The following is a 17,500-nucleotide window of genomic DNA, read 5'->3' on the forward strand; positions in this document are numbered from 1 at the left end:
ATTCAGAGAATAATTACTTTTTTTATAAATTATCTGTTTAATTATAATTACAGTATTTATATAGTAATATATTTTGATATTAATAATTAAAATTTTCTGATATACAGTACAGACCAAAAGTTTGGAAACATTACTATTTTTAATGTTTTTGAAAGAAGTTTCTTCTGCTCATCACAAGCCTGCATGATATTTGATCAAAAATGTTGAAAAGAGCAGTAATATTGTCTCAGTATTATTACAACTTAAAATAATTGTTTTAAAATTTATTATAGCTGCTGAATTATCATTTATTGCTGTGATGCAAAGCTGAAGAAGAAGGCGGCGATCACATGATGCTTTAGGAATCATTCTAATATGAGCATTCATTATCAAGGCGGAAACAGTTCTGCTGCTTAATATATTTTTTCAGAACATGTGCTACTTTTTTAGGACGAGTTGATGAATAAAAAAAAAAAAAAAAAAAAGAAGCTACGTTTTTAAAATATAAATATTTTGTAATAACAATATACACTACTGGTCAGTAATTTGGGGTCAGTCATTTTTTTTTTCCCTCGCTTTTTTAAATCAAATCAATACTGTTATTCAGCAAGGATGTGCAAAATGATGAAAAGTGAACAGTAAGAAAAGGATATTATTAGAATATGGTTATTAGAATTCTTTATATTCTGGGCCAAATACACGTGAGTTCTTTTTAACCTTTTATTCATCAAATATATTAGACAGCCACTGTTCCAACATTCTCATAATAAATCAGCATATTAGAATGATTTCTAAATGATCATTTGATGTCTGGAAGTTACAGTGTGACACTGAATCAGCTGGAGTTTTGAATGGTGAAAATTCAGCTTTGTGCAGGAATAAATTATTTTTTTAAAGATTCAAATACAGTGATGAGCAGAAGAGACTCAATAATATTTCACAATATTAGTGTTTTTCAGATCAAATAAATGCAGGCTTGATGAGCAGAAGAGACTCTTTCAAAAACATTAAAAATAGTAATGTTTCCAAACTTATGGTCTGTACTATATATATTTTTAAACTTTTGCTTTAGTAAAATGACAATTTAAATTATCACTCATTTTTTTTCACACAGTATAAATGATATTTTGTGAAGTGTGTTGCTCAGAGCATCTCTCTGTGTCTCAGTGTTTTCTCAGCCCATCATCACTAAACCCCACTACCAGCAGCACATGAAGGCGGAGGGCCGGGGCGAGATGTCCGAGTCTGAGCTCCTCATACCCGCTGCTCATACGCTTCGTCGACATGAAGGCGGAGGGCCGGGGCGAGATGTCCGAGACCTACCCACCCATACTAGACCACTTCACCGTCCTAGACCTATACCCGCACCCCTTCTACCCGCTGCTCATACGCTTCGTCGACTACAAAAGAGAAGAGCGCAGAACTTCGCTGCGTTCGGAATGAAATCAAGCCGCATCAGTCACTGCTGTTTGTCTTCCAGAGCAAAGTGGCTGAAGGAGCCGAACACTGAGGCGGAGGAGTTATTCCGTATGGTGGCCGAAGTCTTTATATTCTGGGCCAAATCACACGTGAGCCAAACACACACACACACACAGCAGCCCATCTTTTCTCTCCGCTAGCATCACTTTTCATCATGATGTCTGAAGTCTCAGTGTGTCTGAATCAGCTGGAGTTTTGGTGGTTTTTAGTGGATGTGTGCAGTCAGTTCTGCTCAGATTCACACAGAATCTGCTTCATTCTCACACAACACTAACTTTCTTCATCTTCAACACTACATCTGTTGATTCAGCATCTCAAACATACAAACTCCTGTCAGGCAAATGTTCTGATTCTAAAGTGTGTTTGTGCATCTTTATTCACAATAAATGACTCTTGATCTGATGTATTGTATCTAAACAATGACATTCAGACACTTCAAATGTGTAATGTAACATATCATCCAATTCAAATATCAAATATAAAACTCAAATATAGGATATTAAAGCAGATCATCATCTGTAAACACGAGTGAAGTTATATATTGAGGTGTTCAGAGCGTCTGAAGTCTTTAGTGAATCCTTTGGTTCAGTCAACAGTCAAAAACATTTGATGCATTTTGCGTTTGTTCCTCAACAGAACTTTAAAAGAGAAGAGCAGAACTTCGTGGTTCAGAATGAAATCAACAACATGTCCTTCCTCATAACTGATACCAAATCCAAGATGTCCAAGGTACGGCATCACCAACACACACACTCACACACACACACACACACACACACACACACACACACACACACACACTCACACACACACACTCACACTCACACTCACACACAAACACCCACACACACACACACACACACACACCCACACACTCACACACTCACTCACACACACACACACACACACACACACACACTTACTCACTGACGTTTAACTTGTGCACTTTCCATCGGTGTGATGGTACACTGAGCAAACATCTGACGTTATATGACCGTATTAGACACTGTAAGATCTTATATCAACTACTGTACTCTGGTACACTGATGCTGTGATTGTTATATTTTGATATATTGATTTATACCTTATTATTCAATGATTATGTTGTATTCATGGAAACATAAGGTAGATTAAAGAACATTTTGGCTTTATGATTGTACTATGTGCAAAAAGGGAGCCGTGTCGGATCAGGAGAGGAAGAAGATGAAGAAGCGCGGTGACCGATACTCCCTCCAGACGTCGCTGATCGTCGCCGCTCTCAAGCGCTTACTTCCTGTGGGACTGAACATCTGCGCGCCGGGAGACCAGGAGCTGATCGGACTCGCCAAGAGCCGCTTCACACAGGTACCGCATGAACACACACTTCTGCTTTAGTGACGTCTGAGAGCCGTTTGTGATGAAGCTGAACCTGTTCTGCAGAAAGACACTGAGGACGAGGTGCGAGAGACCATACGGAACAACCTCCACCTGCAGGGAAAGGTGAGCTGCGCTCGTCTGCTCTTCATCACACCCCCCCAGTCCTGCGCTTCTGATCACTGCAGAGAAACACAGCAGCACCAGTGATCAGAAACCGTTTAAGGGTCAATGATGTGACACTCGTTTTGTGTCCAGATCTGTCAATTTATATATATATATATAAAATAAAATAAACATTGATTGCATTTCCAAATTATATTATTGGCAATTGACAAACCATTAAAAAAAAGGAAATTACTTTATAAAAAAAAAATTATAAATAAAAACTAATTAAAATATCTAAATAAATTATATTTAAATTTAATATTTACACATCATTAAATATAACAATTACATTACAAAAAAAAAAATTCAATAATAAAAATGCCATAAATTACACTTAAATAATCAAATTATAAATAAAAAAAATAAAAAGATAAAAAGCATTAATTGCACTTCCATATTTTATTGTCAATTAAGCACATTTTCTAGTAAAATCAAATGATTATAATAATGTCATAATTTATATAAATTTGATATATAATTTATAATTGACTGATTACTATTGTCCTCTTTATTGTCCTCTATATACACTATTTTCCTGTTTGACAGTGTGAAGCTGCTTAGACACAATCTGTTTTTAATAAAGCGCTGTAGAAATAAAGGTGACTGGACTATAATGTTTACAATTAAAAAAATTGCATTTGACAAAAATTTGAAATGGATGCAATTTTAAAAATACATCTTTATCTGTATCTAAATTTAAGTATCTAAATATATTTATTAAATTCTTGAAATTATTCATCTGCTTAAATACATATTTATATTAAATATTTATACATCATTAAACAAATTGGATACTGATCTGTGATCTTCTTTGATGAACATTTTATTAGTTTCTGAATTAAAATACATTTTGATATTTTATTTAAAAGTATAAAACCAACATTTTAAAATAAAATAAAAACCAAGATAAAAACAAGATTTTTCCTTTCTGGTCCCGGACATCCTCACGTCATTGACCCTTGATCTCTTGCATGTGTGTAACCTCATCTCCGTCTCATCCCTCATGTGTGCGTCTGCATGTCTGCATGCATCAGTACCGCGCTTTACATTTCAAAAAGCTGGTCCAGAGACTCATCATCATCTTAAAGTGGATGAAGAGTCGTCAGTCTAAAGCCGCGGGTCCAGAAATCCAGCTTCACAAACGCACACTGCTGCACAAACGCTCCGCCACCCTGGACATCACCCAGCGTCCCGCGCGGACCACCCTGTCCCTCCTGAAGAAGGCCTCGTCTGTAGACTTCACCTCTAAACATGTAAAGCAGATCGAGCCGCACAGAGACGCCCGCATCAGCAGCAGAAACATGTTTGCATGCAATAAACTGGTAAGAGTGAGAGAAGAGCTTTATGATCCTCACAAACACAAGTCCTGTGAAGATCCGCTCACACTGACAGCACAAAATGGTTCAAAGTCATTGATGTTTAATAAGCATTGGTAGTTTGAGGTCACGTGAGTATGAGCAGCACAGTGACTGTAAACCTGCAGAACCCTTACATTTGTGATTAAACACGCATGCTCCTCACTGCTAACCCTGTGCATGTTATCATTCAGTGTCCCACACGGCACACGCGTGCTGCAGCTTCATCTCTGTGTGTGTGTGTGTGTGTGTGCAGCTGGAGGATCCTGCGATCCGCTGGCAGATGGCGCTGTATAAAGACATGCCCAACCGCAGCGAGAACACGTCTGACCCCGAGAAGACCGTCGACAGAGTGCTGAACATCGCACACGTGCTCTTCCACCTCGATCAGGTGAATGATACTCTAGTAAAGCAGTTTGACTTTAACGTCAGTCGTATTCTAGACTTTCATATGCAAATGAGCTCTCATATGATTTGCTGAGGGATCAGGGTAAATGTGGGCGGGGTATATGTTAATGAGCTCATGCACTTTAAAAAAAATGGTGTAGAAACAATTTTTACAGCAACTTTACAGAAAATTGGAACCTAGTATCTTCATATCTTACTGCAATATAGTTACGTTTTGCGAGCAATGAAGCAGATGAGATTTGTTGTATAGTGCGTGTCACAGATGAAGTGTGTGTCTGAGCAGGTTGAACATCCTCAGCGCAGTAAGAAGGCCGTGTGGCACAAGCTGCTGTCCAAACAGAGGAAGAGAGCCGTCGTGGCCTGCTTCAGGATGGCGCCGCTTTACAACCTGCCCAGGTGAAGATCTCCCGTCTCCTGCATCTCTGATGAGCATCTCCATGATTCCTGATTCTCTTTCTCTGATTCTCAGGCACAGAGCCGTGAACCTGTTCCTCCAGGGTTATGAGAAGTCCTGGATCGAGACAGAAGAGCATTATTTTGAGGACAAGCTGATTGAGGATTTGGCCGTACGTATTTATTACACACAACATCCATTCAGACGTCATGTGATATGCAGAGCAGGAACTTTCAGATGATATCGCTGCATAATGTGCAAAATTACATGCTGTAGTTCTTGAACAAAAGATGTTTAAGTGACACCTTGAAGCAGAATCTAAATTCTGAATCCTTGAGTTCTTGGATGTTTGTTCTGCATGAAAGGCGTGTTTTGATCGAGCAGTCTGTATGTTTACATGAACTGATTTTTGCAACTGAGGTTCTGAAAGTTCTGTTTATATGAACCCAAACTTTAGTAATCTGAATCGAATGTTGATTTACATGTGCGTTATTTATTTATTTTTATCCAAATTTAGAAAGTAGGCAGATCCAAAAGTGTACATGGCTAAAATGTTCTGTTAATCAGATTATTCAAGATCTTCACCACCATTTTCAATCAAAATTTCATTCCGAAGTCTTTTCACTCCTGTTGAGTCTGTTAATAGTAATAATAAAGGTGCTCTATACTCTTAAAAATAAAGGTTCTTTATTGGCTTTGAGCTTTCCATTGCACAAAAGATTCTGTTTTCTCACATTTGATATTGATGGTGGTTTGGACTGAATTTCTTCTGGTGTTGGTAGTTGGCATGTGTTTAGTGTGTTTGAGGGTCGTGTTTGGTGTTTTAGAAACCGGGTGGAGAGGAGCCGTCGGAGGAGGACGAGATGACCAAACACATCGACCCGTTACACCAGCTCATACAACTGTTCAGCAGAACCGCGCTGACCGAGAAATGGTGGGTGTCCTTCAGCCTTCAGTTAGTATATATATATATATTCTTAGATCACATCGATGTCATTCTGTCCCTGATCTAATGTTGTTGTTGTTGTAGTAAACTCGAGGAGGACCATCTCTACATGGCTTACGCTGATATCATGGCTAAGGTAAGACTTCTTTTCTTTTGACATTATGAGCTCGTCTGTGGGAGACGCTCAGATTGATCCTGTGCTGTGTGTATGAACTCTCACAGAGCTGTCATGATGAAGAGGAGGAGGATGAAGAGGAGGTCAAGAGTTTCGAGGTGGGTGACCGGACGGGACGGATGCTCTTAGATGCATTCGCACACTTTGAGTTTGATTTTCTTTGCAGCTTTGACGATCGTAAAGCATCTCAGACGTTTGTCCGTCTCATGTGTCCCGACCTCAAGTAGATCTCAGCTCTGAACGTTTGAACTCACTGCTCAGAAAAACACCTTTACGGTGGTCTGCTGGTCTTAACCTGCTGCTGGTCTGGTTTCTGCTGGTTTTAGAGGTATTTTGAGCACTTGTCAGGTTCAAGATCTGCAGACCACCTTAGGCTGGTTTAATCTGGTTGGGTTTCCAATATAGATTTCATCTGAATTGGTTTTGCACATGCACGCTTGAATTGCTTTGAACTTCAGTTCTCAAGCACATTATAAGAATCTTGGATTCTGTCAGTGACCTTGTGTTTTGGCGCACTGGTGAGTGGTGAGACGTTCACTGGAGCGGTGTTACGACGCTCTTCCGTCTGTCCTGCAGGAGAAGGAGATGGAGAAGCAGAAGCTGCTGTATCAACAGGCCCGACTGCACGACCGCGGCGCGGCTGAGATGGTGCTGCAGACCATCAGCGCCAGCAAAGGTCAGTAATCTCTGAGACGCTGAGCTGCTGCAGGTTTGTGGTGATCGTGGACTGATGAGAGTGTGTCTGTGCAGGAGAGATGGGGCCGATGGTGGCCTCCACGCTGAAGCTGGGCATCGCTATACTCAACGGAGGAAACTCAACCGTCCAGCAGGTGACCCACACACAGCTACATCCTCACGTTTAGTTTAGTTTGCTTAGTTTATCAGTTTAGCGAAATTCAGGGCCGAGACCAACAAGATGCATTTGGCTGAAAACTGAAACCGAAATGTTATTAAATAATCAATTAATGAATATTTATTTAGTAGTCACCACATAAATAAACACTGAGTTGTACAAACATTTAAATGGTGGACAGAATTATGTTTCTACTTTACATTTACAGTCAGTCATTGAGCAGATGCTTTCATCCAAAGTGACTTACAGATGAGGACAATAGAAGCAATCAACAAGAGAGCAATGATATACAAGTGTTAAAAAGAAAACAGAATAGAAAAAGAATAGAGCAATATGTTGAATTAGAGATTTATTTATTTTTTTGCTTATATAAACATTTAAATAGTGGCCGTAATAAAATGTATTATTTATGATAGATTTATTAAAACATGAAGACATCTGGTTTAGTAAAAATAATGAATATATAATATAGTGCATAGGTTAATAAAAATGTTATTTTTTGAAGTTTAAGGTCATTAACTGTGACGTTACTGATCACAAGCTGATTTATTGACATCTTTCTGCTGTTGAAACACTGATTGATCGATTACATGATTCATGACGGATCTCAGTAAGTTGTTTCTGATGTGACTATTAGTAAAGAGGAAGAGATGCTCTGATCTGAATCACAAACAGCATTTAATGATTGAATTTCAGAATGAAAACGTCACAGTTTGAAAGCTGAGACTTTGTTTCATGTCAAAAGTCACAACGCATCAACAGAAAACAGCATCGTGAGATTTAAGAGTCCATATCACTATCGAGTAAAAGTGAGAAATGTGTATTAAAGCAGCACTAGCATGATTATCTGTTGTAGCTGATCCACGTCACATGACTAGATAACATACATGCAATAAAAAAAAAAAAAAGAAAACAAAAATACAAAAAAAAAATCAAGAAACTACAGAAAAATACAAACTGAATTTCACCCCAATAGTATGTGGATTGGACCCCCATGGTTCTGTGCTGCGCTTTGACACGTTTGTGTGTTTGTCGTCCCCCTGCAGAAGATGCTGGACTACCTGAAGGACAAACGGGACGTGGGCTTCTTCCAGAGTCTGGCGGGGCTGATGCAGTCGTGCAGGTAAATCCACTTCCTGCTGAGCGTCACATGACTGTGTGTGTGTGTTTATAGTGATTACAGTGAATGGTGTTTGTGCTGCAGTGTTCTGGATCTCAACGCCTTCGAGAGGCAGAATAAAGCTGAAGGTCTCGGGATGGTGACGGAGGAAGGATCAGGTATGATTTGTATGATTTATAATCAATAACTATGATTAGATCTGTGTAACTCTGTCATGTGATAGAGCGGGTCATTTAATCATCATCTTCATTCCACTTGATTTATCATGCCATTTCTGTCTTAACTGAGTTGAGTTATTGATTTAAAGCTACAGTAATGCTACTTTTGTGTTGAGCGCTCATGGCACGTATCCCAGAAACCATTCTGAAGATGTCTTTGTCAGATTGAATTATTTTCTCCTTTTTCTTTACATTTGTGTACGTTTGAGTGTGTGATGATGATGATGAATGCTTGATACGGTCTTCAGACACTTTCAGACACAATACTCAGATGATTTTAGGGTGCAATGAGAGAGAAGAGCACTCAGAAGTGTGCGTGAGACACTAACCCTTCCCTAACATGTGCTGTCTCTCTCTGTCTTTATCAAGTCTGTCTTTGAGAAGTGATGCTTTGCCATTTTAAGTGAACTGAACTTATTTTCAAAGCTCATTTCATTTGAGTCTCAGAGATGCAGCATGGGTTTTATGTTCTTTTTCAGGTTTCTTTATGTTTGCTGTGTTGTAACATGACTTTAAAGGACTAGTTCACCCAAAAATGAACACTCGGTCATCATTTCCCCCTTCGTCACGTCGCTCCAAACCTGCGTGAGTTTCTTCCTTCAGTGGAACACAAAATCAGCATCTCAGATCAACATTCATTCATTTTAATTTATTTTTAGAATTAAATGAGCCGGCCCCACCTAACAAGTGATATAAGCCTGTGCATTTTTCTGAAACCAATGGATAAATATTTAAATAGTTTTAAAAGATTTAAATAATTGTTAAAAGTGCTTTATAAGTAAATATATCTTCATATTTATGTATTGAAAGATAAATACTGAGTAGATACTGACTGAGACAGTTTGGAAATTTTTTATAACAGGGTTAGTATAGTTAACTAAAATGAAAAATATAAAAATAAAAAAAACATTTTTTTTTTACTTGAAATAAAATAAATGTTAACCGAAACATCCTAAATAAAATTAAATAATAAAGCTATTAAAACTTGGTAAAATTAAAGCTTGATTGTAAATGACAAAAAAATATAAATATAACATATTTATAAATATATATATATATATATATATATATATATATATATATAATATATATATATATATATAATATATATATATATATATATAAAAAATATTTTAATAAAAAATATATAATATAAAAAATATTTTCACACAGTAAATGTCTATTTCACTTTGTTTAGATGTTAATTGATATATTTAAGAGTAATATTTTTTTGATAGAGTAATATTTTCTATTATTATAGAGTAATGTTTTAGATGGATAGAGTTTATATTTTATAAGTTCTTGCAGCTCTTAGTGTCCACGTCTGTCAGGCTCCAGAAAGAACAAAAACTCCTCATAAATACAGTTTTGCACTATATTCCAGGTCTCATGATGCTCTGTGTGAGAAACTGTCAGCACTGACTCTGATTGTGAAAGAGCAGCGTGAACATTGTGTGAAGCGTCTCCACTGAGGAGGTTTGAGCGGACGTGACGCTGAGTAAACGATGACAGGAGGTTCATGTTCGTCTGCACTATTCCTTTAACCTTCTTCCTGATTATTTCTTTCTCTCTGAATTTGGACTTGTTTTGTCATGAATCCCTCTCTAAACAGTTCTGCTCTTTATTCACTCAGGTTTGGATTCAGTCAGCATCATTTCTGCTGAAGTCAGACTCGTCTGGTCACTCGTTCAGACCAGAAGCGGCACGATGTTGATCACAGTTTCGGGTTCTGTCCCAGCGTGAGATCTGATTGGTTAAACAGCATTTGTGCTCTGATTGGCTGTGATCGGTGTGGACAGATGAAATGTGTGCGTCTGATTGTTCAGAATGGTGCTGATTGAATCCAAGTCTGCATTTCCCGATCAACAGCGACTGACCTTGTGACCTGTATGACCTCTCACTTTTTTCTTTCCTTTTTTTCTTTTTTTCCGTACCGTCTTCCCCTTTATCAGTCATCACTCATGAGCGTGGTAATTATGCCTTCTGCCATTTTGCTGTGGTTCAGCTGTGTGTGAGCGCTGTTCAGGCCCTGAGCCCAACACCTTCCCTCTGCCCTGCGTTTCCCGTCACATGCCCCGCCCCCTCTAGAGCAGCAGCCAATCACGCGCCGTCTCCGCTCTCCTCTCAGGATTTGCACAGTTTCTGTCGTTCTAGTTGTAAGAACAGGGATGCTGTTTTGATTCGAGAGGCCGATATAATCCTTTTGACCGATATTTTAACCGATATTCACCGATAACAGGAAACAGCAGTGTTGCCGTGCGAAGTAAGTTCATATTTAAGGGTGTTTCTTCAACTATGGACACTGAGAAATTAAACTTTATTCAAACACGGAGACAGGATCACTGGAGAATCATTCATTCCGTGGTGGAAATTACATTTTAAATATTTGTAGAATTTTTTTTAACTCTAATTTAACTAGTAGCTAGAATTTTTGTTTCCTTAGTAAAATAAAATAGTATTTGGACACTGTTATTTATACTGACATACAGTAAATATAGATAATCACACAAGAAATGTTTATATACAATATTATAGAAATATTCTTTCAAAATTTCAGAGTAATATTTTATTTTTTTTATTTATTATTTTAGAGGAGTATTCTTTCATTTTTTACAGTAATATTATTAAATATTTTATTCAATATTATTGAAATAGTTTTTTTAAGTATTTTTAATCATTTCAGAGGTATGCTTATCATTAATTTAGAAGAATATATTTATTACTGTAGAGAAATATTTTTCATTTTAGAATATGTTTATTGTTATAACAGAGTAATATGATTATTCTTTAGAGTAAAACTTTTTATTATTTTAGAGTACTCTCTTTTAGAGTATTTTTTCTTGTTTTGGAGTAATATTTTTACAAATAATTAATTATTTTTTATTTTATTTTAGAACGTCCAGGTCTGGGCTGAGGGTAAAATGATTGAAATCTACACATAGAAGGCATTTATATTAAGTAATAATGAGGAAAGGTTTTTGTGAAAGAGTTTTTAGTTAATAAGACGGGTGAGAGAGTGACAGTAGTTGCAGAAACACCCGTTTACTGTTGCAGTCTCCAAAAGCAGTGGGCGTGTCTAGTCTGTAAGCTCCTCCCCTTCCTGCTCCTCCTCTCCTCTTCCTGTCAGAGGCGCAGCGGCTGGGTGTTTGGTTAGGAGCGTGTGTCTCTGTGGTTTGTTGTGGCCGAGCTGCTCTGAGAGGATGATGATGATGATGATGATGGTCTCTCAGCAGCAGTCTCCCCAGTCTCTTCCTCTTCCTCTTCCTCTTCCTCTTCCTCTTCCTCCTCCGCTCTGATTGGTCTGAGCTGTTCAGTCGTTGTCGTATGCTGTCGTTCCTGCTGTTTCCTCCACTCCTCTTCTTCTTTTTGTTGATGGTCAGGCTGTTTCGTGTCCTACATGTTGTTTTCCGAGTGTTTGGTTGTGTTCTTCTGCAGATCAGTGTTGTGTGTTCTCTCCTGTCATCCATCTGTATTTCTGTTGACTGGTTTGATCATGCGTCATCAGTTCAGTTTGACGTTTTAATGATGGACCAGAGGAAGTCTAACCAAACCACAGATATCTGTCATATCTATGATTGTGGATTTACATGTATATTCTTATCACAATGTGTAGTAAATGCATAGCAGCTGTGTAATTTGGTGATTGCATGCTCCATTAAAGTGAATTGTAATAATGTGTTGATCGTCGTACAGAAGCTCAGCTGAAAGTGTGTTTGTCCTCCGTCTGAAACAGGTCAGGACTGTTTCTTTCATCTCTCTTCCAAAGCTGGAACGGGTTTTTAGAAATGATTTAGTGTGCTCTACATAGACAGCAACTCTTACCGCTTCACCTGCTTGTTGTGGAATAGCTAAGAATAGTATTAAACTTACAGTTCGTATTAGCTTACCTTAGCTTTGTACAATTTTTAGGTGCATTTTAAGTTCTCCGAATCCAAAAAAATCTAAATTAGTTTGTATTCACAAAATGCAGTTAAGTTGGTCAATGAACACATTGGAAATCTTTGGTGAGAATTAAATCAAAGATTATAGTTTCCATTGCATTTTGTAAAATATCCCAACTTTTCTGGAAATGGGGTTTATATATTAACGGTCATTTCTCTCAATTTTTCACCCGTCGTAGAGATTGCCTTCTCTGTTGAGGAACACATGAACATGGCTTTAATGAACCACAATGATGCCTGTGCATCCTAACATGCTGTCTATGTAGGGAGGACCAGAATCCCTCAGATACTCTAAACTAAAGCAAGGTCAAGCACTTTCAGGTCGGCTTGTGAGAGGAACATGTCTGTGTGATTTCCTGGAGGTTTTGATCATTGTGTTTAGCTGAGAGCTCAAACCCTGTGACACTTTCCGTCATGTTCCTCGGTGTGTCTCCAGACGTCTCTGTCAGATCTCTCAGGCCGAAGCCACAGCTGAACATTATCAGACAGCGCTCTGTTGCTTGATGGATGATGGGCGGCTCATTTCATGCACAATGTAGAAATGAACAACTATCAGTCGATGTGTGTCCCAGAATATTTCCCAAACATGCTGCACAATATAAACATAATATACTGTTATTACAACAAAGTTTATAGCATTCGTTTTCTTTATCTAATCTTCAGTCCTCAATGTAATACGAGAAGGCTTTTTTTAACTTTATTAAATGCGTCAAATAAGATATTTAATAATCATTTCTGGTAACGCATTATAATTAGATCCCATTTGTTAACTAACAATGAACTACTTCTACTGCATTTATTCTACTTATTATTAATTTCAGCATTAATTAATACATTTTTAAAATCACAAACTGTGAACTAACATAAATAGTTGTATTTTTGTTACAAAGTATTAGCAAAGATTAATAATATATGCTGTAAAAAGTATATTGTGTATTGTTAGTGAATTGTCAACTAATATCAACACCAATAAAGCAATACCAGAATTAATGATTAATTTTCAGATTTGATGCGTTACATTTTGATTCTTAAATCAATGCATTTTTACATCTCTGAATGTTGTATTAGCTTTTAATTCAATTCCGTTTCAGTTAATTTTTTAAAGCACATTTAAATAGAACACAGTGTTGTTCCAAAGCGCTGTACAGAATCAAAAGACAAATAAATCCACAATACAATAATAATAAAACACCTCGTGTCAAGCACAAATAAATGATATTGGCACCTGGTCTGGTATGTCAGAGCAGTGTATTTCAGCACTAGGCCTGGTGCTGGTGTCAGTGCTCGGTGCTGATGGAGTCTGACAGCAGGCGTCTGAGGACCAGCTCATTTACAGTCGCTGTGTTCTGAGTCCGACTCTGCTGCTGCGCAGGTGAGAAGGTCATGCAAGACGACGAATTCACCTGTGACCTCTTCCGCTTCCTGCAGCTGCTCTGTGAGGGACACAACTCCGGTGAGTCTCGCCGCATCATTAGCGCTCCAGCGGTGTCACTCCAGCATCTCTGAGACACCAGTGCACGGCTTTCAGTTCATATGTGGAAGTAGTTTTTATTTTTATACTTCCTGTGTTCAATTTAATTTTAGGTAGGGGTGTTTTTTATTATTATTTATTTATTTAACTTCTAGTTGAAGTTATTTTGATTAGTTAAAATAATTTGAAAATGAGGAATGTTGTCTTAGCAACTAACTGAAATAAAATACGTTTTAAAAGATACATTTTATTGATTTCAACGTATTTATTTCAGTTAATGTGTTTTATTTCAAGTAATGATTTTATGGTTTTAAGTTAAAAACCCTGGTACTGTGAAGTATGTTAGATAAGTGTAGTGTGCTTCAGATCATACTGTTGAATATAGTCAACTGAGAAACATTATAGTTTTATAATCTCATGTATTTCTGAGTAAAAATAGAGGAAGATTTGATTTGATCGTGAATGCTAGACGTTACACACCTGCTAGTGACAATAGTGACATTAGAAAGCAAATGTCCATTGACTTGGTGACCTTCAGTTCTGTCTTTAATGCATGATGTAGCTCTTGATAGTGACAGAAACTGTGTGTCCTGCATCAGACTTCCAGAACTACCTGAGAACACAGACGGGGAACAACACGACGGTCAACATCATCATCTCCACCGTGGATTACCTGCTCAGAGTCCAGGTGAGCGATCGCTCCGCCAACACGTCAGGATCACGCTCTCGTAACACACATCTGACACACGTGTGCTCTGCGTGTCCGCAGGAGTCCATCAGTGATTTCTACTGGTACTACTCCGGGAAAGAGGTCATCGATGAACAAGGCCAGCGCAACTTCTCCAAAGCGATCAATGTAGCCAAACAAGTCTTCAACACGCTCACGGAGTACATTCAGGTGCGATCCGTCGCTCTGCTGCGCTTCAGGGCAGTTCGTCTCGTGAGGAAGTCATCACAGCTCCGAGGATCTCTAGAGTTTATGAGTTACACTATCGGGAAAACTGAGGCATCCAGTCATTAAAATATCATTTACTGCACAACGCAGAATATCAATGCAGTTTGACAAATTTTGTCTTAGTATTTCAAGTTCAGTAGCAGAAATATATTAGTAACATGTACTAATTAATAATAATGAAACTACACGGGAATAATAACAATACAATTATTGTATTATTACTGTATAGTAATTGTATAATAATAATTATTATTATTATTAGTGTATAATAATACAATTATTACACGATTATCATTTATAATATTTTCTTCATGTTTTCACTGTAAACGTCTGTTGAACATGCTTTATTTTTTTATTTAAAAAATAAAAATGCATTGTTTTGTTATAAAGGAATTGCTATAGTTTTATTTGATTTGAAAAAGGGTTAAGTTATGAATCAAAAATTCATTTGTTTATCACCATTTTTGTCTTAAAATTTGTGTTGAATCCAGAAGAAAAAAATTAAATAGTTTTCATTCTATTATTGTTATTAAACTGTTACACTTTTCTGAATTAATAAATGGACATTTTGGCCCTGAATCGTTACTCTCAGTGATCCTGTGTTTGTGTGGGTTTAGGGCCCGTGTACGGGGAACCAGCAGAGTCTGGCTCACAGCCGTCTGTGGGACGCAGTTGTTGGTTTCCTGCACGTTTTCGCACATATGCAGATGAAGCTGTCTCAGGTAACATCTACAGTGATGTTCAATAAGCACAGCAAAGCTTCTGCAAATACACATGAATGAAGGAGTTATGTGATGTTTTGCTGCTGCAGGATTCAAGCCAAATCGAGCTGCTGAAGGAGCTCATGGATCTTCAGAAGGATATGGTCGTGATGCTGTTGTCCATGCTGGAAGGTGAGTTCTCTTAGTGGATCGATTGACTAGTAATGCTCATGAAACGCTCATCTTTCCCTTGGTTTTAGGAAATGTTGTGAACGGCACCATTGGAAAGCAGATGGTGGACATGTTGGTGGAGTCCTCGAACAACGTGGAGATGATTCTGAAGTTCTTCGACATGTTCCTCAAACTGAAAGATCTGACGTCGTCAGACGCCTTCAAAGAGTACGACCCCGACGGCAAAGGCGTCATCTCCAAGAGGGACTTCCACAAGGCCATGGAGAGCCACAAACATTACACGCAATCCGAGACCGAGTTCCTGCTCTCCTGCGCCGAAACCGACGAAAACGAGCTCTTGGATTATGAAGAGTTCGTCGAACGCTTCCACGAGCCGGCGAAGGACATCGGCTTCAACGTAGCTGTCCTTCTAACCAACCTCTCGGAGCACATGCCCCACGACTCGCGCCTCCAGACCTTCCTGGAGCTGGCCGAGAGCGTGCTGAACTACTTCCAGCCCTACCTGGGCCGCATCGAGATCATGGGCAGCGCTAAACGGATCGAGCGCGTCTACTTCGAGATCAGCGAGTCCAGTCGCACCCAGTGGGAGAAGCCGCAGGTCAAAGAGTCCAAACGCCAGTTCATCTTCGACGTGGTCAACGAAGGCGGCGAGAAGGAGAAGATGGAGCTCTTTGTTAACTTCTGTGAAGACACCATCTTCGAGATGCAGCTGGCGGCGCAGATGTCGGACGCCGGCGAGCGCTCGGCCAGCAAAGAGGACAGCGAGAGAGAGAAGCCCGAGGAGAAGAGTCCTGAGATGGGCTTCTTCTCCGTCACCACCGTAAGAACGGCTCTGTTTGCCTTACGATACAACGTGATGCTCTTAATGAAGGTGCTGTCTATGAAGAGCCTGAAGAAGCAGCTGAAGAGAGCCAAGAAGATGACGGTGAAGGACATGGTGACCACACTAGTGTCCTTCTACTGGAGCGTCCTGCTGGGACTCCTGCACTTCGCCTTCAGCGTCGCTCGAGGATTCTTCCGGATCGTTTACAACAGCTTTCTCGGAGGCAGTCTGGTGGAGGACGCCAAGACCATGAAGGTGTCGGAGCTCCTGGCTAACATGCCTGATCCGACTCAAGACGAGGTGAGAGGAGAGACGGAGGAGAGCGAGAAGAAACCCGCGGACAAAACCTCCCCCGAGGAAGACCTGGCCGATCTGACGGTGGCCGCGGACGACACCGACCTCCTGTCAGATATATTCGGTCTGGATCTGAAGAGAGAAGGAGGGCAGTACAAACTGATGCCTCACAATCCGAACGCTAGCCTCACGGATCTGCTCAACACACCCATCCCTCCTCCGCCTACACCCTCGCCAGAGCTCCGCAGGAGACACCAGGTAACGCTTTGTTTATGAACATTAGGGTGAAAAATATTCACTGATGACTTTTTTCTTCCTTGACCGAGACAAGACCACACTGACATTGTTAAACTCTAACTGTGACTATACCAACATGCAATATCACGAAAAGAGATAATAAATAAATAAAGCCAAGAATTTGTATATTTTCTTCAACAACAAAAAAAAAATTAGACTTCCAAGAGTTGTCATGCTTGCAGTTGCCAGATGTCAAGAGTTAAATCCCCCCTTTTCTGCCCTTTTTTAATTTATATTCCCAACCTGGCAACCATTCGCACGAACTTTCTCTTACACTGATGATCTGAAAACATCAACAAACACATAAGCTGGAGTTTAGCGATCTCTGTTGACATATTCTGCTTGAATGAAAGTGTAACTCAGTCTTCTCATGACGAA

The 17,500-nt window shown here is 39.0% G+C and overlaps 1 protein-coding gene across 1 annotated transcript in view; it reads left to right on the top strand.

Moving 5' to 3' along the window:
- The window catches only part of ryr2a (ryanodine receptor 2a (cardiac)), a 94,168-nt gene that overhangs the window by 67,234 nt on the left and 9,434 nt on the right, over nt 1-17,500 (top strand). The window contains 23 exon segments of the mRNA XM_042768151.1: nt 1,147-1,186; nt 1,224-1,385; nt 1,457-1,547; nt 2,095-2,187; nt 2,632-2,802; nt 2,878-2,937; nt 4,591-4,725; nt 5,026-5,138; nt 5,212-5,308; nt 5,964-6,070; nt 6,167-6,218; nt 6,305-6,355; nt 6,834-6,933; nt 7,008-7,087; nt 8,157-8,233; nt 8,315-8,388; nt 10,401-10,418; nt 13,762-13,842; nt 14,460-14,548; nt 14,630-14,758; nt 15,433-15,537; nt 15,627-15,708; nt 15,777-17,083. Of these exon segments, the coding sequence (XP_042624085.1) occupies nt 1,147-1,186; nt 1,224-1,385; nt 1,457-1,547; nt 2,095-2,187; nt 2,632-2,802; nt 2,878-2,937; nt 4,591-4,725; nt 5,026-5,138; nt 5,212-5,308; nt 5,964-6,070; nt 6,167-6,218; nt 6,305-6,355; nt 6,834-6,933; nt 7,008-7,087; nt 8,157-8,233; nt 8,315-8,388; nt 10,401-10,418; nt 13,762-13,842; nt 14,460-14,548; nt 14,630-14,758; nt 15,433-15,537; nt 15,627-15,708; nt 15,777-17,083 (3,314 nt within the window).

Source organism: Cyprinus carpio, chromosome A12 (assembly GCF_018340385.1).
Source record: "Cyprinus carpio isolate SPL01 chromosome A12, ASM1834038v1, whole genome shotgun sequence".
In the NCBI taxonomy this organism is placed as follows: domain Eukaryota; kingdom Metazoa; phylum Chordata; class Actinopteri; order Cypriniformes; family Cyprinidae; genus Cyprinus; species Cyprinus carpio.